Here is a 26,380-nt window from a genome sequence, read left to right as displayed (position 1 = left end):
TATATGTGAGCATGTCCAGGTGGATCTGTAGCTGCCCAGAAAATAAATTACTCCCTTTTAAGTATCAGATACCACAAATTTATAATAGACTAAGTAATTGAAATTCTCACTTTGTTTTATCAAATTGACAATTTCCAAAGCAGCAAACTAGAGTAGCTTTATAACAAAATAAAGCTCTTGTGCTAGTTCTTCTGGTTTGGTTTGTGCTTTTTTAAGGAAAAGACAGTGGGATGAAAAGTTTAGAACTCTTGAACACTGCTGCTGTAAAATATGTAATTGAGAGTTTGATTTCCATTTGAACTGGATTTGTCTGAAAGCCAGAAGTTAAAAGTGTGCAAAAAAGTGGTAACTACTGTTGTACAATTACTTGAAAAAAAGTGAAGAAAATTGTAGTTCCCTAGTGTTAGGAGTACAGACCAGAACAAACTGAGATGATTAATAAATTCCAAAACAATTATCTATTGTAACGAATGTTGTTTGATAGCAAACCTACACTGTATACTTCACTTAGGTGATGCTTTGCTTGGATTTGTACCAGTCTTGCTTGTATCAAGTTGCAATTTGTTGATGTTCCTTTATAATTAATTATTGCAGTGTAAGCAAGCAAAATAGAGCGTTGCAGTAGAGAAAGGTCTTGTTAAATGTTAGTTGAAAAGGCTCCAGGGACCTTAAACAGTTTTTTGCAATGCTCCGGATGATTAACAAGTGCAATAGATAATTAATAATGTATTAAATTGGCTTTCATAAGTAATTTTGTCTTAATTATATTAGGAGGGTAAAATTACTGTCAGTTTGAGCAGCTACTATATTTACTATGCCTTATGCTTTTTTCTGATAATTTTGATTTAAAACAATATGAACTCTTGGATTATTGAAGGCCTTAAATGAAAAAAACCTGCAAAACATAAGATCTTTACAATTTAAATTATGATTCTTCAAAAACAAAAGCCTGACACTAATGACAACTCTTCAGTTTTCATTGCTCTCCACGGTTTTGAGTGTGAATCACTGTGTTTCTGTAGCTCTGCAGTAAATTTAGTGACTCAGAGGCACATAAGCTCATCAATGTAGATTTACTTCTGATGGAATTTGGCAGCTAGTCCCTCTCAAACTGCATATTTTGTGCACATGAACAGTCTAATGCCACAGTTTGTAGCAGTCATCTTTTTTACTTTGAAACTGTTACTCCTTTTTATTGAACCAAATTTCCTTTGGTGGAGGAGAGGTGAGAATTGAGACTTGTTTTCATTATAAAGTTTTTTTAGAGCTGGAAAAGAACTCTCTGGAGATCTGTTACAGTTCACTGAAGGGTGGTTTTGCAGCTGTTGAAATTAATCTTTGCAGCTGTTGTCCAACAACAGTTTTACAGTCTTTCATTCCCCACAGAGAGAGCTGTCTGCTCTTCTTTGCATGAATAATTCCCCATCTTTAGTACCCAGGTAATAACATATCTCATCCAGTATTGGAGGGGATTTAATGCTGATATTCTGAGGATTACATGATTTTGCTGTACCAATTTAATTGGTTAGTCAGCTGTCAATGTAAATCTCCACAAAAGGCTATTCCCAAAGGCTGTTAGGAGGAGGAAAATCAGAAACTGAACCAATATTTGATGCACAGCTTTAGTTTGGGCCAAACGGATGCTACCGGCCTTTGACATGTGAGTCAGGGACTTGTACTCTGAACTTCCTTCCCATCAGGAATCCTCCTACAATTACTTGCTTCAAGCTCTTCCTGTGGCCATTTATGTATTTAAGTGGCTGTAGTTGAACTTTACACTTCATGGTTCACTCATTTTTGTGCTCTCTCCCACCACACCAAAAGCCACATGTCTTGTCAGGAGGACAGTATTGAAATTCAGAAAAAAAAGGTTGTGCCCATCCTCTGCAATGGATATGTTGAATACAGGAAACTGGAATTCATACTGGAGTGTGGAATGGGTTAATGCTTTTGAGACAGTTGTTCACAGTTCAATTTGTGTAGGAAAAAAGGGGATTTTAATAGTAAGTTGACTTGCATACTCTATAAATAAGAAATTAGAGTTTTCTGAATAATTTCATTTTATTTAGAGAACTGTTAGTTGAGAAAGAAACATCTTGTGTACATCTTGGTAATCTGTCAACCTAGAACTTAATGCTTATGTTTATGTTCACAGGGGATTATTTGCCCAAATCTTTAGAAGGATTATTTATCTATGAAGAAGAAGGTGCTGGGGTTCCAGGTTCTACCAGGAAAGGAAATGATGCAATAGTTGTTGAACAATGGACAGTCATTGAGGTAAATAGGTGATGATTTAGCAGTGCTATTTCCTACTGGTATTTTTCTTTGTTTTTTCCTTTAGGGTGTTGGTACCAGTGTTCCATAAACATTCAGGATGGTTTCCTGAAGTCACCTGCATAGGCTTTACTAATGCCCCAAATGATAAAAATTCAATCAGATTTGTGGGCATTGGTAAATGTACATAAAAGAAATATGCCAGAGGAATTCTGGCCTGACATTTGTAAATGTTCATACCAACAAGTACAACTACCAAAGAAAACGTCTTGGGGTTTTTATGTGTGTGTTTGAGACCAATTTCGGTGTAATTTCTGCAAGTGCAGGTCACATTGATAGTGGGAAGTGTTTTTTAAAAAAGGGGGAGAAAACAGCTAGAACTAGAAAAACAACAAGAGAGAATTGATAGTGAATTAATTCAGTATGAAGTTCAGATATATTTTTATGAAAATTTTACTGCTAAATATGAAACACTTGGGTTTACTAATAAATTTACTACTGGTGTAGTAGGTTACAGCAATGAAATTACTTAAATTACTCTTTAGAAATATATTAATCTTTTAGGATTTTTAGTATGAATGATGTCTGAAAGCAGTTATTGTTGGATCATGTTTTTGGATTTTCTTTTGAAATATCCAATGATAAATACATTTACACATGTGAAAAAATTAACATCAAACTAAAGACTTGTATATTTTTTAAAAAAAGACCACCACCAAAAAACCCACCAAAACCTTAAGTATGTAGCTAAGTGAAATGCTTATTTTTCATATGTGGAGTAAATAAAAATCTCAGTTGAGACACCTGATTATGGTGCTTAAAAAGTTTTAGGCACTAATTTAGCAAAGTGACAAGTTTAAGGAATAAGATACTTTGAATTATGTCTTGATGAGTCAGGGCTCATACCTAATGTTAATAAGTTCTGTTTTCCATGGATTTTGTAGTCTTGAACTTCTCAAGTTGTTTTCAGTTTGAAATAATGAATCTCCACCAAACACAGCTTGATGTCATCTCAAAGGATTATCTCATTAAAAGTGAGAGGGGAGGTGTTGTAATTGTGTAGAAATGCCAATAAAACCTGTACAGAGTCTCTTTACTACTTTTTATAATTATTAATGTAGGGGTGTGAAATTAAAACAGATTATGGACCTTTACTGCACACGCTGGCTGAGTTTGGATGGCTCCTGACCTGTGTCCTGCCTACACCAATTGTACGACATGACAGGTACCCAAACTCTTGATTACAGCATTCTTGGTGTCTATGGCTGAGAATTATCAATAATTACTTGCATACTTAAATGTAAAAGGAAGAAAAATGCTGATGATGTTAAATGTGTGTAAAGCTTGAGATGTAAGTAGCATTTTCATGGAGTGCTTTGCCACATCTGCTTAGGACTACTGATTTCAGTGAGTCTAATTCTAAATTTAAAATACATTGTGTTAATCTAAGCATGAAAGATTTTATTTAGGAAACTTTTTATCACATACCCAGTCCACAGCAATGAGGTTACTCATGCTTCAACTAGAAACAAGTGTTGAAATGTTTCACTAGTTTAGGACCTTGGTGAATGACTGATTTAGACCATGGCAAAAGTCATGTTGTCACAAGACAGTCACGGAGTGTTTGTTGCAAATTAGGGCAGAGAATGTGCTAATCCAGCAAGTTATTGGGCTGTTTCTCTTCTCTAATATAGACACTATGGTTCAACTCAAATATAGTACCAGACTGCTGAATTTTGGGTCTCTAGCTGTAATGTTTATTTAGAGCATTGATGGGACTCTGTTCTACATAAGAAGAGCTAAATTGCAGACCTGGATTCCCCATAAGGTTCCAGGCTTGCTTTTTTCTTTTTTTTAATTCTTAAATTACCCCCTCCCCCTGCCAAAAGAAAAAAAATACAACAGTAGACCAAGAATTGTTAATGCCTCCCTTCTCTCTCTCTTTTTTTTTTTTTTTTTAAGTTCTCCACCCATTAGATTAAGATGGCCAAACTTCAAAAGCAAACAAATGTATTGAGGCAGGGCTTAGGGCTCATTAACAGCTGTGGAAAGAGTGGATGATTTGAGTAATCTTTGGATCCCAGACCTCACTGTGTTAAATCAAGACAGCATGAAAAAGATGTGCATGAAAGATTGTAAGAAAACTGTTGCAAGAAATTAGAGTTCTGCTTAAGTGATTTGACATAATTAAATCAACTCACCCCATGTAAGAAGGAGGCTTTAGTGATCAGGAAGTAGGTGTTGGGGTTTTTTGGCAGTGTTTTTTCTAATAGTTGACTTTTACCAACTGGTTAAATGCAAAGACAAAAGAAGTTGTGGTAAAATATGGCATGTTCTGTAGCTTTTTTTTTTTTTTTTTTTTTTTTTTTTTGAGTGTCTCTGTTTTGCTTTCCTCTGGAAGAAGTGGTTTCCAGAATATGAAACAAATGGTTATCCTTTAATTTCTTCAATAATTTTGTAGTCTAAGTGTATTAGCTTTCAACATGGTGACTTATAGACTATATGAACTACCAGGTTTTCATAAGCAGCTGAAATTTTGGCCAAAATTTGGGACTTGAGAGTAAGTCTTCAGAATCTGGGTTTAATCTTTGAAGAATGGCAGGGAGATTTCAGTAGTCATGGTGTGTTCTGAGTCATAGGATGAGAGAATATTTAACTTCCAACCTTTTGTGTCCCACAAGCAATGTAACTGAACCCATCCCCACAGGGTTTGGACAGCAGGGTCAGGAATGTCCTGAGCAGCTGCTGAGTGACACTCTGGGAGTGTCAGCCTGTGCTTGCAGCACATCAAATGGTGCTGGTTTGTACCTCAGAGATCACAGAGCCAAGGCAGGGCCAACTAAAAGAGGCCAAGTGCTGTAAGGGAAAAAAACCATAGGATGCAGTGCTGTAGGAAGCATTAACAGATTGATTAGGCTGGGGCTGTTCCTTGGATCAGTAAGAATGTACCAGGGAGATATTAGGTCTCAAGCAGTGCTGCATCCCAGATGTGAAACAACCAGAGCATTAATAGCAGTGTCCATGCTAAAGGGGTTGTATCCTGGCCAAATCTGAAACTGGATTCATTTTGTATCCACACCAGAGTAACTCAGCCTAATAAAAACCCTTTGTTCTCTGGCCTAAATGGTTGAGTAGGACTCTGTATGAATTGTCTAATGCTTGTTATCCCATTGTAGCTTGTGAGTTACTCTTGGAAGAAACAGGATGAATCATGCTTTGTGTGCCTGGAGTATATCTCATATACAGCAATTCAGTTTGCTTTAAAAAAATGAAAAAAGCTTATGAACAAGAATTCCTAATTAGGGATTGAGAATTCATGAGAATCAGAAAATTGTCTTCCTGTTCTGATAGGCTGAGTAGTGATTGATAACTACTATTTTTAGGCATTGATGTTGGTATTTAAAGAGGAGAAGAAATTCCTGCATGGTTACTGTGTGTCTGCTATGAAAGATGCCATTACTGTGGTGGTGGTGGGTTATCCCAGGAATCCAAAAGTCTTAATAAAGAAAGACACTTTATGCTGCTCAACAGCTGGTTTTTTCCCCAGACTCAAAACTCTGACCTCAAACCCCAGCCTGAATATTAAGAGGTTTCAGAAACAGTGAAGAAACTAAATAAGCCACAACTTGGAATGATCTGACAAAATTATGTTTTCATGTTTACTTTTAAAATAGAATTTTTGCATAGCATTTAAAGAAAATCTTATCTATTATCCCAATTTTTACTCACTGTGGTATTTTCCTCTATTCTGTCTTCCTTTTCTCCTAATTTATTGTAAAACTTTTCCTCATGTCAGATCTTTTGTGAGTATTTGCTTGTAAATTTTTAGTACAGTATTACCAGGAGTTTGTAGAAGTCCATACCTGTTTGTCATTGAAAACTAGAATTACTTTTAAGGCTTTTAAAATTTTTCATTTAATAGAACATTTAAGCCAGGACACTTGGAAACAGACACCAGCCTGGGATACTAAACTGAAAGTCTAGATGCTACCCAGTTCCAAATGAGTGCAAAGTTATATTTTTTGAGAAATAAAGATGCAAAAAAAAAAAAAAGGCCGCAAAAAACCACACCTGCATGCATGAAAATAATTAAATAATTTATCTTATTCCCTTTGGTCATTTTCAGAAAATCTTGTCTAACATCTCTTCTAAGTGTTTTTTACATAAAATATTCATGCATTAAAAAATGGATCTGTAAAAAGCAGAGCCCTTGGCAGTACTCCTGAGCTTGTAGCTTCATGGTGTTTTGGAGGACCTAAATATCAACCTGTAAGAGGACACAGTTTCACCCATACAGCATAAGCAGACAAATTGCTGGTGTTTCAACAAAAGAGTCTCTGTTGCTCTTCACCACTCTTAAAAGAAGAGACAGGAAAAAGGCTTCAGCAGCCTTACTCTGCAGTGACCTTTATTTTCCTTCCCTGATTACTGTAGTCCCTGAAATGGCCAGGGCAGGCTCTGGGCAATGCACCGCAGAAACACTGACTTTATGGTTATTCATTTATCCTGGCTCACCCCTTCATCTGTACTTTCAAAATGCCCTGACTTATGAGGCAAAGAGGGGATGTAGAAATGTGAGAGAAACTGTGGAGCTTCCCTTGCTCTGAGCACTTTTTCTCATTTAAATTCTGTGGAAATCCCACTGTCATTGAGTTCTTTGTGAATTAAGCTCATAGCTGCTTTGTCGTGTGCAGCATTTTAATAAGGTCAGACTTAGAAATTTGTTAATTTACTTCTTGTCTACTCACCATCATGTCCTTTTTCTGTTCTAGTAGAATTTGTACAAGCTGTAGCTCAGTGTTTGGGTTTTTTTCTTTTCTCTGAAGGAATGCAGACACTGTTACAAAATAAGCCTTAGGCTCTTCCCCATGCCAGAGACTGTGCTCAGCCTTGTTGCTTGGAAGAGACATTTTTCAATTGATCAAAAGACACATAACTGAGGCACAGAGAAATACCTAGCCAAGTGGAATAAGGTTGCAGGATTGCAGATTTCCTTGTAATGACATAAAATCCAAACACTTTCTTTTAATGAATGCAAATAGTGAGGTAGGGACTTTTAGAACAGGAAACCTTGTTAGGCTTAAGGAAATGAATGAATTTGTTCTCCTGCATTTTTGTTTTTCCCACAAGCTGGAGTTTTTAGTTCTCTGTTCTCATCCAAGGAATACATGCAAAGATGTGCCGTGACCTGAGTTGAGCCAGACTGAAAAAAGATTGTGAGGGGCCAAACAGAATCACAAATCCATCATCACTAACTATAGATCTGAGTGGCTGTTTATGCTGAGAATAGTACTGGCTTGTGTACTTTCTCAGAGCTTACTTCCAGAAGCTTTACTGGGGCAAGCTGTTGACAAGCTCTTCTGAGCTCATAGGAACAGTTCTAATCCCTGGTTTTTCTTGGAGCAAGTCCCTGATGTTAAATGCAAAATAATTTTCAGTTGTGAAACCTGCACCAGTTGCCTTGACTTCATGTGTGTGGTGGTTGACCTTGTGACATATCCATACTGAAGCAAAAGCTTACATTGTTTTAGTAGTTCTTAGTAATGTTATGCATAATAACACAGTTTTCTAGTTGATAGAATAGATAGAATCATAAATACTTCAAATGAACTGCCATCTCTTTGGTGTTTCTGTTTTGCTACTTCTATTTAGTGCACTCTTAAATCTGTAGTCACCCTTTGGCCAGACAATTTCAGTTTTTTACCTTTATATGCTTAAAGATCTTATTGAATACTGGCCAAAAGCAGCTCAGGGGAGAAGAGCTTATAAAAATGTAGTATCTGATATTTAGAAGAAAACAGAAATTTTTAAAATCTTCTTATTCTGGAGTTCTTGTCTTGAAATTGTATTACATATCTTATCAATGTGGTGACATGTATTTCTGGTGGAAAGGTGATGGAAATACATTAAAACTTAGAGGATGTATTTACCACCACTACTAAGGAGGTGTAATGCTTATGAAACATCATATTAATAATATCTGGTCTGGGGAGCAAGTTCACTTGTCGTGTTTATTTTTCTACAAGAATTCCCTTTTGGGAAAAAACCCAACACCTTTGCTTTGTGTACCATAACAATATTAGCATCTGTAAAAGTTCCAGGACTGAAGTTGCTCTTCTTTTTTTCCCCTCTTCTTTATTTTTCTTACCAAAATATTCTTTTGTCCTGCCTATGCTGGTACCTCCCTCGTATGAAACACCTGGTGTCATTCATCTCATTCTTGATGCAAAGCTTATTAAAACTGAGCTGAAGCCCTTTATCCATAGGTGGTGAGGCAGCAAGGCTATCCTGCTGTGTCAGTTAGATGACATTTTACAACTTTTATTTAGCACTAAATAAGTTTCATGCCACAAAGTATTGAGAGATTTGCTGAATGGATCTATTAAGATTGGGCCTGGTTGTTGTGATACTAATAGGTAGTAATATGTTGCTGTATATTTAACAGTGGAGATCAAGTTAAAAAAAGACTTGTGAAGGTTTGATTCAGATGTAAATGTGCAGACTTGGATTAAAAGCAGGAGCTCTGATATTTAAACTTTCACGAGCACACATGTTAAATAACTCTAGTCATGGTAATACAAGTTACTGGTCTGTCCATATTTTCATGTGTATCACCTTAACCTAATCCTATGCCTCTGTTTTTAAAAAAATATCATTATAGAACCATTGAGGAATTAATAAATTGGATAATACTCTAATCTGTCCTCTTCTCACTTGTGAACTTACACCCTACCCTAAAGATAACTTCAAATATGTTAGTGACAATTATTGCTTTTAAAACATGGAAACTATTTTCTTTAAATTTTAGTGAAGGAAATCTAGCCACAAAGCAAGTAATTTTTCTTCAGAGACCTGTTATGTGGAGTTCTGCTGTCCAGACACCAGAGGTGAGTAACATTTTTGTGGTATTAATATTAAAAAAATTAGAACTTCACATAATGGTAAGATACAGAAAGAAACTAGACTTGAGAATTAACAGGGGAAAGAACTGGCAGAACATGGTTTCCCTGCAAATAAGTTCAGGTTTGTGGATGTTTTTTGCAGCTGGATCACATGTTATTTTTTTCCTCAGCTGTTATCTCTTAACCCATAGAGAAAAGCATGAACAGGCTAAAAACCTCTTTTGTGCTAAGGAATTACTGTGTCTCAGGTGAATGTTTTTGGCTATGCTGTATTTCCTTGGAGTCTTTAGGGAGTCTGATCAAAATCCTGCATCTCTTGCACATGAAACAGAAAACTATTTTGACCTTCAAAACGTCAACTTTCACATTTTTAGAAGAAAGGAGTGTTAAGCTATGCTCTAAAGGATACTATAACCTGCAGGTTATCAGGGTGAAGGGCTGTTGTTGGGCATGAAAATGTGTGACAGAGATAGAGGCTTTAAAATTTCTGCAGCTGAACCTCAACAACTGCAGGAATTGCAGTTAAACCTCAACAACCTTGTCCCTTTTGGGTGGAGGTTGTATCAAGTGCTTTGAGGATTAAGTGACTGACAGTCTCCACATTCTGCTCCAAGTCAGTGTCACAATTACTGCACCAGCACACTGCTGCAGTAAATCCTGCTGTGGCCAGAGAAGGGGGAGCTCCTGGTGGGCTTTTCTTTGCCAGGTCTTTTGACATACTGTGATGGGTTTCCATTTTTGGTTCTTTCTCATTTTCAGTAGCTGGTCAGCCTTTCTCCATTCAACATGTCTTTCCTGTGATAACCTTAAGCAGTTAGGAAAGCTAAGAATGTTTTCACTCATGTCCAGCAGTGAAGTGGTAACTTCACAAACTCATTCATGGCATATAATTATATGGCAGTGATACCTAGCTGTTTCTTTCTGTTTGTATGAATACTTCCATAATTCTTCAAATTTCTTGCATTTCTATTTGATCTTTCTGTGTTTTTTTTTTTTACTGTCTGTTCAATGTGTTGCCATAATTTCTGTTTTCCTTTGTTTAGTGTTTCTAAAATATACTCTTCCTTTTTTTGTTCTTCTCCAGGCTTCTGCTTATCTCCAGCCTAACTTCCTTCTCAGTGTGTCCCCTGATAATTAGTACTTCCATGCCTGGAAGAACTTGCCTTCAACATGTACACTTCAAGTCCTGTTTGTTTTTGTCTCTGCCACTGTCTCAGTTCCCAGATAGTTCTTGTATGCTATAATTTATTTCTTCATTTTCAGAATTGGAGCTTTTGCTTTTTTGCTCTTCAAAGTTCTGTGTAGTCTCCTTTGCCAGTGTCTTTATCTCTCTCCATTCATACCCTCTCCTAAATTCTGCCAGTGGAATTTTTTCCCTAACCACCCACTGTGTCAAAAGCACCTCCAGCTTTTATCTTTAAAACCTTCTAACTTCCTCTCAAATGCCTGACTTTGTAGCCTTTACTTTTTTCCTAATTCATTTCTAAAAGTATGTTTTGGACCACAATTTTTGATAGCAACATTGTAAATATATAAAGCAAAATCATGTCAGCCACAAAATGATGGTTTTCCTGATGCTTTCCTACTTCTTTAATAGTCTGTATATAATAAGGGCATGAACTCCTGATACTTTTTCCCTTGGTAAGGCATAATGTCACTTCTAACTATGTGTCTCTTAAAAGGCAGTCTAACTGTATGTCACAAGTTGGATTCTGCCAAGAGATGTAATACAAACCAGTTCTGTAAAAACACTCCATGTGAGGAACTGATGAATCTTTGAGACATGGCTGAAATTAAAAATAGGAAGCATTGTACTCACTGTTTAAATTCTTTCACCCTGTTGTAGGGTGATGAGCAGCCTTGAGTATACAAATAAAATGTGTTTTGTAGCTGTTTTGTTTTGTTGGATTGGGAAGTGTTTGACTTAAGCCATAAACGTACTCAAAGTAAACAAGAAATAGCTGATTTGTAGCCATTTACATCAGGATTTCTATGTTTGAAGTCTGAACAAAATGTGTTTTTTCAGTACCAGTGAGTGTTTTCCTTCTCTACCAGAAATTTCATTATGCTGAGGTCATTTAGCTTGGGCTAAATAGGTAACTGAGTCTGAAGCTGAAATATTTAGCAGAGTTACATTTTCCTTCTGTTTTGCCAGTTATGTTGGTTTTCACCATAATTTTAATCCCCCATTACTTGGTCTCTTACTGGGGAATGGAATATGTTATGTCCTCACAGCTCATCCCTGTGCCTTCCTGTGTATATGTGGGGCAGTGAGTTATGGCCTGGCTTATGATTTATGTGATAGTACAAAAGCATCTTGGGTTACGAGGGCTGTACTGTCTCTGTGGGCTTTCTGTTTGTCACATACCATTTGTTTTTCTAAGAAAGGGTTCAGAGGATGAAATGCAAGATTGAACCATGCAGTGCTTGAGGGGTTGTTTTTTTCTTTTCTCTTTTTCTTTATTTCCCTTAAGCAGACTTTTCCATCCTCTTTCTGTGGCATCCAGGCAAAACTTATTTCCTTCTGTTTCTCCTGAGGCAGTGCTGTTTCCCTTGTTTAATTTCCCAGTGTTCCCTATAACAGCTTTCCTAAATATGTTTCCTTTAGCCACATAGGCCATTGTTTTTACTGTTTCAAAAGGATTTGAGAAAAAGCTTAGCAATGTACAGAAGGGGGACACAAACTTGCCAAAGCATAGTAAGAGTCTGTAGAGTGTTTGTTTTTGTAAAGTGTCTGCACTGTGTCCTTCATGCACTAAAATGCAGCTCCCAATACTAAAGTCAGGCTGTATTAATCCTGAGTTCCTCCTGTGCAAGGACTCTGTAGATCCCATTTCCAAGGGCTGTATAGAGCAGCCACTGACTTCTATCTGCATAGATTTACCATGGGAATGGTAATTGCCTCCTCAGATAATGGCAATCTCTTATTTCTTGAGAATTGCACTCATGATTAAAATGCAGCTACACTAAATTTATCCATGATCCATTCCAAAGTGTTTGGCTCAGTTGTTTTTCCCCTAAATAAACTAACATTTCAACATTCTCTTGTTTTTCAGAGGAAAGCCTTAAGACAAATGACTGGGGAAGAAAAAGGCAGAGTGTCCAGCAGAAGTGTGGGGTCAGACACAGCTGCTTTCTGCCCTGTAGAAACTGGACAACCACCTGATGAGTTTCACCTATCTCCTTCTAGACAATGTTGGATCAAGGAGGGATCCTCCCATTATGGAGGCTTCCCAGGATTCAGTAGCAGTGATGGAGTATTAAGGGAACTGGATGATGGACAATTTGACCAGGAGGATGGAGTCACTCAGGTCACGTGTATGTGAGAAGTAAGTAACTGCATCAAATGGACATGTACATAAATCACAAATATGGGTTTTTTTCAAAAAAAACTACACTACTTTAAATACATTGGTATAATCCTATGACTCTTCCCAAACTCTTTTTGTATTTTTTTCATTTTCCATGTTGTGTTAATCCTACTGTAGTAATAATACTACTGCAAAATAATTTGTTTTTCTGTCTGTCTTTAATAGTATAACTACATGACTTGGGTGCTCTGCTAACTTAATGCTTTTGACAAGCAAGGAAGCAAAAGCTGCAAAACAGTGACAGTTTGAATTGTGTGAGAGAGAAAGGAATGAGGATGTTTAGAATTTTCCACAAACTGGAGGAATGCTTTTGGGTTTGTTTGGTTGTTTTGTTGTTCGGGTTTTTTTAAGGATGTTGTATATATTGGTGGGGAAAAATGAACTGTCTGGCTGTTGTTAAGTTTTAATATAATTTTCACTTTATTTGCCTTGCCTAAGTTCAAAAGCCTAGAGAAATGTCAAGTCTTAGACTAGAGTGTTAATAATTTAAGCTACATTCAGACTTGGTATGGACAGAAAAACTCAGGAGGCTGTAGGTAGCTAACTTGTTCCTGGAATATAACTTCACCTATGCAGTTTTCACAAGGTTCCTTGTACATGTAAGCCAGGAGTTTATAACTTGTATTATAATGATGTGTTCATAATGTACTCATGAGTGGAAATTAGGAACTGCTCATCCCTTGAAAAATAAGTTGTAGTCTGTAAACAGGTAGTTTGAGAAGCTCCCTAGGAAGCATTGAGAGCAGTGTGATGCTGCTAATGCGTAGGAGGAAGATGTAGGCTAAACTTCATAGGCAGTATTAGATGGATGTATATGTAAAATGTCTCAGCTAAATGTATCTCACACTGGATAAAGTGTATTGAGCTGCATCCAATACCAGACTTGATGTTCAGAGGAAAGGATCAAGTTGCTGTGCTTCCATCCTTACTATGGGGAGGGGCTGCTTGCATTAAGGGAGGTTAATGCTGGCAAGGTGCTGTGGGGAAAGGAACAAACAGCAACTGCTTTTATGCTGCTGTCTGGAAGGTGTATTTTACAGAGGAGAAGCCGAATAAAAATACATCTCCAGAAGGTAAATGTGATTATAACTACAGTGTGCATTTTTAATTTAGTTCTAGAAGCAAAAAAAAAAAAAAAAAAAAATTATAAATGCTCATCATCTCTAAGCTAGTGTAAAATAATTCGGTCAAAATAAGTCAGAACTGAGCAAATGTATTCATAACTCTGTTCTCAGTGTTTGCAGTACAGCACACACATCACCCAGGGATTTTGGTACCTGTCTTTGTGTGTTGTGCTGCAAACATACATGTCATTAATCATTTACCTACAACACCCCATTCCCCATGGATGGCATCCCACCAGCTGCTGTGCACTCTGCCTAATCCACAGTGGTAGATGCTGGCACTAAATGCAGAGGGCAGATTAATGCAGTGACTGGAACACCAACAATTAACTCCAAATAAGCACCCCAGGAGATGACCAGGGTAATGGAGGTTGAGCTGCAGTCTCAGAGCTGTGCAGAAAGAACACAGCTGCTTATTTCAGTAAGCAAAACTAATTCATGCAGAAAAAAATATAGTGTTATAGGGTGGGGGATGTAGGGGGAAAACCCATTCTACTGACATAATTAGCATAGGGGGAGCTTGAAATAGTATTGCTTTGGAGCTGCTTCTGAGCTACTTACAAAATTCTTACTGGCAGGCTTGCTTATTTTTCCTTTGGAAGAGCAACTTTTAACTGTTTGTAGCAGTTTGAGGGCTTTTCTTCCAAAAAAATCTACAGCTCTGGAGATTAAGCTTCAACTTCTTTTTCCCATTGCATGCTGTGGGGAGTGATGGGAGCACCTCCAACAGGAGGTACAGTAAGGAACCCTTCTGGCCAAGGCTCTTCTCCCAGCTTTCCCACCAGCATCTCGAGGTCAGGGATGTGGGTGGGGCATGAGCCTTGTGTTCATGGCTGTGTGGGGCAGTGAAGGAGGAAGATCCCTCTGCTGGGCTGGGTGTCCCTGCAGAACCTGCCCAAGTGCTGCTTTCTCTTGTGGCACTTCTCAGGGAGCACTGGTCATGCTCACAGGCAGCAGGGATCTCCTCCATGGGACACAGATGGGCAAGAAATATGAAATACAAGTTACAGCTGCCTCTGGCAGAAAGCCAGGTAACTCTAGCATGTTAAAAATGGAGCAACAGCTGGTCTCATGCAACCGGGAATATGTTGCTCTACTTCTAGAAGTATTTTTTAATGAGTTATCCAAAACTTGTGTGTGTGTAATTTTAACCATTGGTCATTCTCCATACAAGTCCAATCGGTAAAATGGGCAAAATTTGGTCCAGAACTCCAGTTCTGAATAATTCAAGTTAGAGCTTTTAAAGTATATCAAAGAAATAACCTTTTATAAAGCAAGATCCTTGCTTAAGATAGTTAACATTAGTGAGTCCTAAACCAAAACTGAGCTGTAAGTATTTAAGTTACAAAGTACATTTAATACAGTTACTCTTTCTAGAATGCATTAATTGGATAAAAATGACTTAATTTTTAACTGAGATCTTTCATATCACCTGTTGAAAGGGCAGAAAATTCAAATAAAACAGTATCTTTCTAAGAGAAATATTCTCCGTACAATTAATGGGATGTACACAGGAGAGACTGTTTTGGAATTAGGGTGGAAATTGAGTATGCCCTGGATGTCCACAGGTACACTAGAACATCATCACTTTCAGCAAGAAAGGCTTCTTTTAAAATGAAATAAAGCCATATTCTTTTTCAGTTATAGCCCTCAGTTTTGACTATGCTTTAGTCCTTGCTCATGAATCTCACAGCTGTTGACAATGCTCCACACCTCTGGATTCCTTTCTTTTTAATGCAGTATAACTATGCTAAATTGTTTCCTCTGAACCCACACAGCAATTCCTGGATTGTTAAGGACAGCTGGGTTTTTTAATGCCATTTGTCTCATAGTATCAAAGTAGCCTGTGCTGTAGAAATATTCATCTGGATTGTTGGCTTTTGGCAGTCAGGGCACGTTGCTTGCTCAGCCTGTGTGAAGGCAGTGGAAGAATTACCTGACTTCATGCACTTGACTACTCACCTTCCTAAGGTTTGGATGCTGAAACTGAAAAAACTGAAAATGCTTCTAAAACGAGTTATGGAAAATCATCTGGTTTGTTCCTTGTAAAATATTCTGAGAGACAACTCATACCTTACTTGGATGAGTGAAAAAGGGAAGGTGCATTTTGGGTACAGGAGATTTGATTTCAGATCCTCATCACCTGGCTGGCACAAACCAGAGCATTAAGGTTTGCCCTTACTGGTGTGGTTACCAGCACTGTCCACTAAGTAAAGCAGCTTTGTAAATCAGAAGAATTCTCTGAAAAGAACAGTAAGTACACTTTCTGTAGTCAATAGCAAGGCTTCAGCCAGGAGCCCTTGTGTTTGAAATGTAGTAGGAAAACCCCTTTCCTTGTTGTGACAACAGAAATGCTCTGCAACTATTAGAAAGAAGGCAGCCATGTTCATGAACCTCTGCAAAAGACTGTTTATACTTTCTGATGCTTAAATTGTTTGGAGAGGAAATAGTTTTCTAATGTTTACAAACAGGAAGAAACTGTCCACAGTTAAATATTTTGTACTTTGCTTATAACTGTCAGAACAGTTTATTTACATACCTGGTCAACTGCAATAAATGGCTGCTTCACTTGTTTTTGGTCTGTAAAATATTTTCTTTTGTATAGGTTCAGATCTTTTCTGTAGTGCATATAGGAAGGTTCTCACCATTAGAAGTACTTAGCAAATCAGTTCCCAGTTTATAGTGTTTAGCTCACATTGACATTAACTGGATCAATGCATACCTTGCCTCAAGTTAAAATCAGCTTTTTGCAGTCTTGTCTGAACAGCAGAGCCTGATAAAGTTAATGCCATCTAGTAAAAACTCATTAGGTTTTCCCTGTTCCTCGTATATTCATCTTTGGAAGGCAAAAAATGAAGATTGCTGTCTTGACAGCTGAACACCATGGCTGATGTGCTGGAAGATGTACTAAGCCAAAGGTGAGGAAAAACCCCAGTGACAAAGGAAGAAGTAATGTGCCAGTGAGTCTTTGCTTACAGCCTTTGTGACACGCAGTCAGAAATGTTCTTATTCTCTATCTAGAGGGCCTCTTCTAGACCTGTCATATTTTAACTGTGGAACCTGCATGTTCTGATTTGAGGAGTGTGAAATTTGAGGTCTGACTTGCAAGTTCCTAATGAGTATTTTATTTCTCTGCTTTGGAAAGAAGAAAGACAACCTGACTTGAGCACACCTTGGAGCAGAGATGGGGGAGTACCCAAGGGTCTGTTGGAAACAGTTGCTGTGTTCTCAGACAACATGAAAAAAGAGAATAACTTGTCAAAATATAGTGGTATGGATAAAGAAACAGTTTAATTTTATCCTTTTTTTACAATATAATTCAAAGACAGTCTCAGTTTCCCTATGATGTAAAGTCTAAATTAAACCTGTTAATATTTATTAGACAAATCAATGGTTTGCTTAGGCTAACTGAAGTTTTATGGTACCATCCAGGCACATGTGTGTACACAGTACTCATGTAAACAATAGCAAGGGAAAATACAAGCAGTGTCTCACTTAGGCCTTATATAAAATCAGCTAAGTATAGCAAGTCGATTTTACAGTGCAAATCTGAATGAGAATAAACAGGATTCAAACTTCCAGAGTTTTGTTTTGAAGTTAAACTCTTAAAGCGTAAGAGGAAGAGGTTTAAAATTTGAATGCAGTCCTGAGCACCACATCATTTTCTTCAATTTTGTAGAGGAAATGTAATTAGCAACACCAGTCCCATGGTTTTGTCTGTCCCAGTCACCATGGCCAATATACACGTGCAGAGTGACTGTACAAAGGAGCCACACATGGATGGTCCTAGAGCAGACAGCAACGAGCTAAATACATTTTACTACCTCCAGAAAACATCCTCCTACCTGCAGTACAAACTCCAAGGTATCTATCAAAATCAGGTAACCTGGTCTATACAAGGCAAGTTACAGCTAAGTGTATAGACAGTAACTAAAGCTACTTCACTCTGACAACATCTCATGCAATTACCCTGCTGACAGTTAAATACAATGATAAACATGAGACAAGAAGCTGCTGAAGAACACAGCTGTTGAAGTACTTAAGCTTAGTCTCTCAATTTTCTCATTGTTCATATTCCCTTTACATCCAGGTGATAACAGTTGCTTGAGGTGTGCTTGATTCATATAAAGAAAAATAGAATTTAAGGCATGTTTAGTATATTATGAAAAAACACTTAGTAAAAATATGTGGACTCCCTTCTTTCCATGTAAATGTAATGTAGAAAACAAAGTGTAAATTACTGAAACTAGCTGAGCTAGTCCATTCTGACCTGCTGAAAGAAATAAAGAGGGCTCCTGTCAACCTCAGAGAAACAAGCTAACTTCTTAAACAGCAAAGCAAAATTCATTCAAGAACACTGCTACTGCTTTTAGACCCTGCATTCATGTACACTTAGCAGTATTTCTCTTATATGCATCTCTAAAACATTTAATTCTATCTTTCTAGACAAAACACAATTAAGCAGCACTCATGGAAATTGTCAGTTATTGCAAATCTGCAAACACAACTTGGAACAGACAGGGAAACTGATAGGGAAGCAGAAGCATGAATCCCAGTCTTTCTGTCAATATGGTTAAGGTAAATGAAGAGAAACAAATGTATGTTGAAAACACAATTAACTCTTGCAAAGAATCAAGTTGGGTATTTCAGGTACGTAGCATGTTTTGACTAGGAATACAAGCAGAGACTGTGCCAGTGTGTTATGTAGTGTAACATGAACAGCTGAGGTATAATCTGTAAGCAGTTGCCATAAATATGCACAGGTATTCTTTAGAGAGGTTGTGAACTGGAGAACAGCAGAAGTCTGCCTTAACAGGACAGCACCTGTCCCCAGCTGCACACAAACCTCCACTGCTGACAAAAAAAGTCCAGAAAGTGTGTTAGATATATATCAAGAATATATATGTTCAATACCATAGTGAAATTGTCCTTTTGGTTAATACTATAGATGCTGTTAGTATCTGGATATACACATACAGCAATATGCATATCCAGGAGTAAATCTTCAAAGCCATTTAAAAAAAAAAGGTAAATTAGGAATAAGCTACATTGCAAGAAGCTTCCTGCAGAATTATATATTTAAGGTGATAATCTTTGAACTAAGACTTAATATAGCTACTGCATTACAAAATGGCTTGCTGTGAAATCTCACTTTTGCCCCACCCAATCAGACACATCTTCAGGATTGTAATTCAATGATTGTTTAGCAGCATTTTTAGAGAACTGTAAATTCTTTTATTAACAGGCATTATAAACAGATACTACTACTTTTATTTAAAAACCATGAGTGCCACATAGATGAATATACAGCTCATGAATAACTTAGAAGTATTTCCCATATTAAAAGGCAATGCACACAGCATACAAAAAGTATACTAAACAAAGCTATGAAGATACGTGATTGAAGTGTCTAAAGTGATATATACAGTACATAATTAATGTTTTGTTTATATTCAGTACAGGATTCTGTACTGCTCTTGCCATTATGCCTCACTCTCCCCTGACACTGAATTTTGCACTTCTTCTTCCAAAATTGGTACAATCAGGTTATCCTTGGACATCAGATTATACTTCATCACAAACTTAGTGAACCGGTGACACAAGAAAGTTTCATTCTGGAGGTGAAAAAAGGGAAGAAAACAGTGTGTACAGAAGGATTACTTTAAATCATTATGAGGAACATGCTGAGCAAAAAGCATACTCTATGTAATTGTCTCATTACATTTACAGGTCTTATTCAAACCAAATTAGTAAAGTCATTGCTTCTTTTGTATCTTTACTGGTTGCTTATAGTTACTACAAATACTAAGAAACAGCACTTAGTGCATGTAGGAGGATTTTCAGAACCATACTTTTAAATATTTAAATATATTCTTGTCTATCTCCAACACAACAGGGCACAATCATTTGTTCCAGAATCCTTCAGTGGGATTTGGCAAAGGTTCCCTTTTATATTTAGCTGTACCCCTTATCTCCTTTCTATCTGTTAATTTCTACTTTCCCATTACAAAAAAAAAGGTTACTGGTTGTGCACAAGTTGCCCTCAATTACTCTGATTCTTTACAGTTACACAATTAGAATTCCTTAACTGTTGTGCAACATACACAAACAGGACATGATATATATTTGTGAGTACTAACTGCACTCAGTGCTTGAATACATTCAGGATTCTTAAATACAAGGTGAATTTGAGTTGTCTGTAAAAAAACCTCCAATTGTGGCCTTTTCTCTAAATTAAGGGAAACTATAACTAAATACACTAATCACATGAATGAATTTTTGTGTGTATATGTAAATATAACAGCTTTTCAGTTCTTGCAAAACTGGAATCTACTGTAATCAATCCTTCATTTGAATACAGAGCTTCTAGTAGGACTAAAATATTTCATACTACTCCATCACAGCTGTAACTTCAGTAAATACCCTGCTTTCAAGATGTAATTTCAAACTACTTACTTCATATTCATCAAATATCTGCCGGTGATGAAAGTAAGCATGTGAAAATATCCTGTAAATCCTTCGGCACACTGATCCTAATTTGGCTACAGAGGATTCCTTTATGCTAACCCTGTAAGCAGCAGGAGAAAGGTTACACAACTGCTCTAAAGAAATGACTACTAAGGAACATGTTGACATAAATTTTGATTGTGAAAACTATTCTGTATAATTGCATATGAAATTTAGACTTGTTGTTGCAAGCTCCACATTTTCAAATTGTATTCTGACCGCAAAGAAGTTCTGCCTATAATTAATCATCATCAGTAATTCTGGTAAAGGCTGGATCTCTGGTTTCTAGGTTTTATGGGCAAAGAAAGAAAGAGACTTCCAGTTGCACCTCCTTGTCTATACTGAATTCCTCGAGAAGCACAATTTTGACTTCTCCAAGTTTTCTCTGATGTGACCTGCCCATTCAGTAGCCTGTCTCTGTCTTCTGTGATTGCCACGTCCCCCAGTAGGTTGGTGTTGGCTTCTGGAGAGTTTTGGTGCTGTGCTGTTGGAGGCATTTGAGGTGCAGCATCTGTCCAAAGGCCATCCTCTTGTCTATGTGGGCACTACTCCAATGGAAGCCCCATACCACTAACAGATGTCACTAAAACAATTTTTACCTAAAAAGCATCCCTTAGCTCCAGTAAATGGCAAACTATTTGAATAAGCCAGAACTCTTCCTCAGCTCAGAAGTGGCAATAGGCCTCCCAACTCCTAAGAGCTGCAGGATTTTTGATAGTTCCAACAATAGTCCATGAAACATGCATTACACTTCTCCCTGGGCTTTGTCACTGTCTTAAGTTCCAGCCTCCTCCCTCCTTCTCTCCCTCCTCCCAAGAGAAAATGTTTTTACCTGCTGGGGAAATATTTATTGCTATTCAGAAGACATGCAGCTCCATCAAGTGTGTGCCTGGTGTAGTCTATAGCAGGACACTACAGAAACAGACAGTGAGTGAGCACATGCATGACATTGTCAGAACTTATTTAAAAAGAAACATTTTATTATATTTTCTGATGCTTTGAACTTCATTGGTCATTTTTATTTCCAGAAGTTTCATATAGCTTGTCTAAAGGTATAACTATATATATAAATATATATATATATATATGTATAACTACATTTCCTCCTTAAGCGAGTTCTTTTCTCTGCTTCACAACCCATGAAAATTATTTCAAGAAAAAGTTACTATGGCAATGCCATTATGCACATGAGTAGTGAATTTTATGCCTCTCCTTGAGCAAAGCTGTATAATAAAAATACATGCTAGGAGTACACTGAAAGGAAAGATGATTGTTACCTCACAGCTCATTTGTTTCCCACACAGTCAAGTTGCCAGACTTGTTCTTTTACAGGCTCTGAAACCAAACCTGCACCTAAATCTATCAGTGCTTTTTCATTTGGCAAAGAAAACTAAAATCATAGATGTAATTAAGTGTGTAACAAGCCATCCCTGGCTCTGCAATCAAGTACACCTAAAGGAAGAAAAGATGAACTGAGCCAGACTGAAAGAATGTCCATTGTCCATTCACCAATTTTAGGAAAAAGACTTGTCAGCTGTACATTTCTCTCAGCAGTTTAAGGTTCCATCAGCCCCTATCTGACCATGAGTTGCTGGCTACTGCCATTGAAAACAGGAGATGAGTGCTGCATGCTCAGAGATAAAAAGAAGCCTGAAATTCTCCAATCCAGCTGAGGACCACACTGCCAGACATGCCAAGGTGCTGACTACAGACAGGGGTTAAAGGAGAGAGTGGGAAGTTGGCTAAATCCAAACATCTCAGGAAAGTAAAAGCAGAACAAAACAAGAAAAAAGACCTTACAGGATAGAAAAGATAAGGTTAAAAAGAACCAAAACCTTATTCTGGAAGTTGAAATACAAAGATAAATATGACAAACTGCACTACTATCATAACCAAAAGCAACAAAGACTTTCTGAAGGAAAAAAAAAAAAAAGATGTATCAAGTGGTTTAACAGAAGATCTGAACAAAGTTTAAACTAACTGGACATGGAGGAAGACAAGCTAATGCCATGCTGATAAACCAATTTGACTAGAAACATCTTCATGACTCCACCACCTTTTTGGAGTACCTGCCCCAAGAATGAGCACATGCAGTCACGTTTGGAGTGTCAGGTTTACACTGTGGATCAAGGCCAAGGTTTGAAGATGAGAGCCCATCCTCAGCATGGACTCTTCTATCAGTTAAACAAAGAGCTTTTTTCCTTTGAGTTTCAGGCTGGGTCAACACCAACCCAAAGAGAAAAGGGGAATGTGCAAAGCTGCTAATACTGAGGTAAAAAAGCAGTTCCTTTTACCTCATCCTGTTCCTCTGTAAAACACTACAGAATGGTAAAGAAGAGTAGCTCAAAATTATATTCTTAACTCACATAAGCTCTCAGTTTGACTAGAGTTTGACTAGAGAAACCGCCTCTAACAGGCTCCCCATGAACCTATGAACTGTGAAAGAAAATTCCTGCATCACTGGAGTCAGTTTTCCAAAATACATCCATACCTCTTTGGGAGTTTTATGAGCTGCACAAAGAAAAATCCACTGTTCAGTTGCTGTCATCTGAGTACATGTGTCAGGGTGACATTCACTCTGTTAAAACAATTGTTCAGTTAAGAAAAAACCCCAGCAGCAAAAAGGAGCTGATCTTTTCAAATCACTTCCTTGCCCTGTCCACCCCCCAAAAGAGTTATTTGCCATATGCCCTTAAAATATTACAAAACCTCCAACCACTGCTTAGCCCAGCATGTATATACTTAGAAGAAAGCTCTGCAATCTACACAAAACAAAGAAGTCTCCTCCCTGACAAAATGTCTCAAGAAGAGAATTACCTGAAGCTTGACAGCTAGTCCATTGAGCTCAAGGCAGAATTGTCTAAAAGAAATTGAACACAGCAGCATCAAAATCAGCTATCTTTTCCTCACTGCAAGTATCTCATAGAAAACAGCTTAGACACTCTGATCTTCATACCAGCAGATGATTTTCTTACTCAGCTAAACAATTATATTTTAATTCTTCACTGACAGCAAAGGCTCAGTTTAACATATCATTAGTGGAAGTATTGTACTGCAACTTGAAAAACAGAAGTGGACAAAAAGGTTTGTTTCCTTACAAGCAGAAAAAGAACTGTAAAACATCCTGCTGTTCTTGCCTATTTGCCTGCTAGTTTCAGGAAAAGCACTGGGAGCATCTGGAAATCACATTACCCATTAGTGGAGATGGAGAACTGACAACACTATGAGAAAGTGCTGTGGAAATTCACAACTATATCTTCCTATTCAAGAAGTGAGGTACAAATAGTTTCTTTAAAAAAAACATTAAGATCAGAGCATATTAAAAATCTTTAGAAGTAACACGGAATTCAGAAAATAATACCAATATTTAACAGTGGAAAAATCAAGTTTCATTTAAGTTAGTTTTGATGTGTCACATTCAAATAGATTCATTCCAGCATCAATGAACAAAACTTAGAACCAAGACAGAATGTTAACAACAAATGGATTTTTACCTTAAATGTTCATACTTCCATACACCTTCATCCTGGCCTTCAGGAGGTTCAAGGATCTTATCAATGTTGGAACAGTCTGCCCTTATGTTTTGTTGAATATACTAGGGAGGGAGTAGACATAAAACTAGATCTTGTTGTAATCACAGTAAGGAAGTATACTTAGAACATTACATCTTAGTTTTTACTTAAATTATTGACAGACTAAAAAATTCAAAAGTAGATGGGCAGGGTAAGGAAACTGGTATTAAAAATGCCAGATCTGAAAAATGCCTTTCTTCAATTAAAAAAGGTAAAGGAACAGAGAAACCCCCACCATTTTCCTAAATCTGATTTGTTTAAACCAGACATGGGAATTTAAGTTATTTCTGCAAACAAAATTAACCATTAATTTGTTAATACACATAGGTGCTTAGCCAATTCACTGCTGTGCAGCAACACCCTAAGCAGATAAATATCAAGCCCTGTTCAATTTTATATACCAGAACACAAAAACTGCACTCATTAACAACATTTCATGTAAGTAGGAATACCTGCTGGACAGCTAATGTACTATCCATTTCTTCAAAGGATTCATCAGGCCAGTTGTAGAAATCCTGTTTTGAAAAAAGAAAGTTTAAAGCAATGTAACAAGACCAGAGTGGGAGGAAGAAAGGCACACAGCCTACAATAAGCCTGAGCATGCAGGAAAATAGATGCAGGAGTTGATACAATTCCAGGAAGCTGCATCTGAGCAGAAGCAGCACACAGTCCTGGCAGGGAGGGAGAGGATTTCCACTCCCAGCACTGCAGCAGCAGCACACCTTGAAAGGAAACGCTCTGCATGACTCGGCAGGTGAACACCCCCGCTCTAACTCCCAGAGCCTGCATTTATTCCATGAAATACAGCACACAGCACCCACTGCAGGTGCCAGACCAGGCAGCCGTGGGCAAGAAGAGGTCTGCAGAGAGCAGCAGCATACTCTGCTTGTGAAACTAAAGCTCCCAGTGGTGACACAGCAAGAAAAACATCTCTGAACTGAGATCACGCAACGCTGTGCTGGCCTAACCTGGTACCACATTCCCACCTTACCCCTAGTAAGGTCAGTATGCCTTAATGAAATTTTCTGGATGCTTATCAGCCTTGTTAATGATAAAGCCTTGCTGAAGTTTCACCCCTGATCCAGCTGCACCTGTGTTCTGCAGCAGTCCACATGTGCTGCACCCACGATCATCCCAACCACAGGCATTTTCTTACCGTGCATTTTTCACATCTAAAATTTGGTGCTACTCCCTCATATCATGCAGAGATGCTGCACGTCAGCTTGCTGTAGTCATCCCAGCAGGTGCAATGACTCAATGAAAATGTCCCAACAGCAAAGCTTGGCAATCTGTTCCTGAGAGAGCAAGTCAGCTCTGGCAGAAATACCTCAACTGCATATCCACTGTTGAAATATCATTACCTAATTGTATTTGCAAACTGAACAGCTATACCAGTGTCATCCAAATCAAACGTTAAATACAGCCACATGCAAAGAAAAATCATGTCTATGGAGAGACATTATCATCACTATACACGAAATCCTTCAATCTACATGAATTTCATGATAGTCGACCAAACCTAGGTCTATGTCGAGCTGTTTTTCAGAATACCTCAAATTTATCAAAGGCACACATCTCACACAGGAGACATTCTGTCTCCTTCACAGATTAAACATGCATAGAATGACCTGATTTACAGGATTGTGTAATAATTTTACCTCTCTGCTATGACAAAGAACAGGAAAGGACACTTGTCTTACACGGCTCCTTTCCCAAAAGCAGAGGGGAAAGTCTCACATTAAGGTCTGACTGATGTCTCTGAAATAATCTAAAAAATGCATTTTCTGTGTTTGAGGCGTGCCTGTTCCAGCTGGCCGTGAAACCTCAGAAACAAATGAATTCGATTTTGATTAAGAGAAGCGATGTAACACCAGAATTTCCTTGTGTGCAGTTACGTAAGGGAGGGATGACATCCCTCTGGGAGGGCAGGCAGGTACGGTCGCTCTGACGGTGCCGATTTCCCCCCGGAGCCCAGTGCAGGGTCACGAGCTCCCTCCCAGTATTTTCAGAGCAGGAACAGCAGCAGTGCCTGACAGCACCGGGGAGCCGCCCTGCCTGCACCAGCCTGCGGCGCTCCCGCCCGGCTCTCGCAGGTGTTCGTTCTCGGCCCGGCCGGGGCCCCCGCGCTACGGGACGCGGTGCCTCCCTCGGCCAGCCGGGCCCGACGCGACCTCCGCTCCCAGCCCGCAGCCTGGAAGCTCCGGCGGCCTTTCCGCCGAGCCCGCGGGGAAGGAGCCGCCGCCGTTCCCGGTCCGCTCCCCCGCAGCCTCCGGGTCTCGCCCGCTGCCCCGCGAACAAAGCGATCTCCGCAGCGGGGCCGGAGCCGCCGCCGCCCCGGCCTCGGTAGGCCCGGTGCGGCCCTTGGAGCAGCCCTCGGCGCCGCCCCGCCGGCCTCTGGGCCCCGGCGGCGGCGCTGCCCGTGCCCCCTCGCCCGGCGGCCGGGGCGGCGGTAACTCACAACTCACCTGGGCCTTGGTGCCCGGGCGGTTCCGCCGGAGCACGGCCGTGCCCTCCGCCATGACCATAGCGACCGCGGGGCCCGGATGTGCCGCGGGGCCGCGCGGGGCGGGGCGGAACAGCCGCGGGGCGGGGCGGGAGCGGCCCGCGGAGGGAGGGGCGGCACGGCCAGA

At 38.8% G+C, this 26,380-nt stretch overlaps 2 protein-coding genes across 4 annotated transcripts in view; one reads left to right on the top strand and one right to left on the bottom strand.

Annotated features, from left to right (window-relative positions):
- RFTN2 (raftlin family member 2) overlaps positions 1–16,245 on the top strand; it is a 29,513-nt gene extending 13,268 nt beyond the window's left edge. For all 3 annotated transcript variants that reach the window (XM_077181219.1, XM_054636559.2, XM_077181220.1), the window contains 4 exons: positions 2,156–2,277; positions 3,396–3,499; positions 9,083–9,161; positions 12,233–16,245. In XM_077181219.1, coding sequence (XP_077037334.1) covers positions 2,156–2,277; positions 3,396–3,499; positions 9,083–9,161; positions 12,233–12,502 — 575 coding nt within the window. In that variant the 3' untranslated portion in view covers positions 12,503–16,245. The remainder of the gene's footprint in view (positions 1–2,155; positions 2,278–3,395; positions 3,500–9,082; positions 9,162–12,232) is intronic.
- Positions 16,246–16,937: 692 nt separating this feature from the next.
- Positions 16,938–26,371, bottom strand: MOB4 (MOB family member 4, phocein). The gene is made up of 8 exons (XM_054636560.2): positions 26,216–26,371; positions 24,203–24,265; positions 23,673–23,773; positions 22,996–23,038; positions 22,670–22,756; positions 21,011–21,090; positions 20,128–20,239; positions 16,938–19,286 (listed from the first exon to the last, which is right to left on the bottom strand). Exons 1-8 carry the CDS (start codon positions 26,273–26,275, stop codon positions 19,155–19,157), a joined length of 678 nt encoding a protein of 225 aa, XP_054492535.1. The 5' UTR covers positions 26,276–26,371; the 3' UTR covers positions 16,938–19,154.
- Between the last annotated feature and the right edge of the window lie 9 nt (positions 26,372–26,380).

The sequence above is a fragment of the Agelaius phoeniceus genome, chromosome 7, assembly GCF_051311805.1.
Source record: "Agelaius phoeniceus isolate bAgePho1 chromosome 7, bAgePho1.hap1, whole genome shotgun sequence".
Taxonomy (NCBI): Eukaryota; Metazoa; Chordata; class Aves; order Passeriformes; family Icteridae; genus Agelaius; species Agelaius phoeniceus.
The sequence above is the reverse complement of the archived record's forward strand: the minus strand, read 5'-3'. Positions and strand labels throughout refer to the sequence as shown.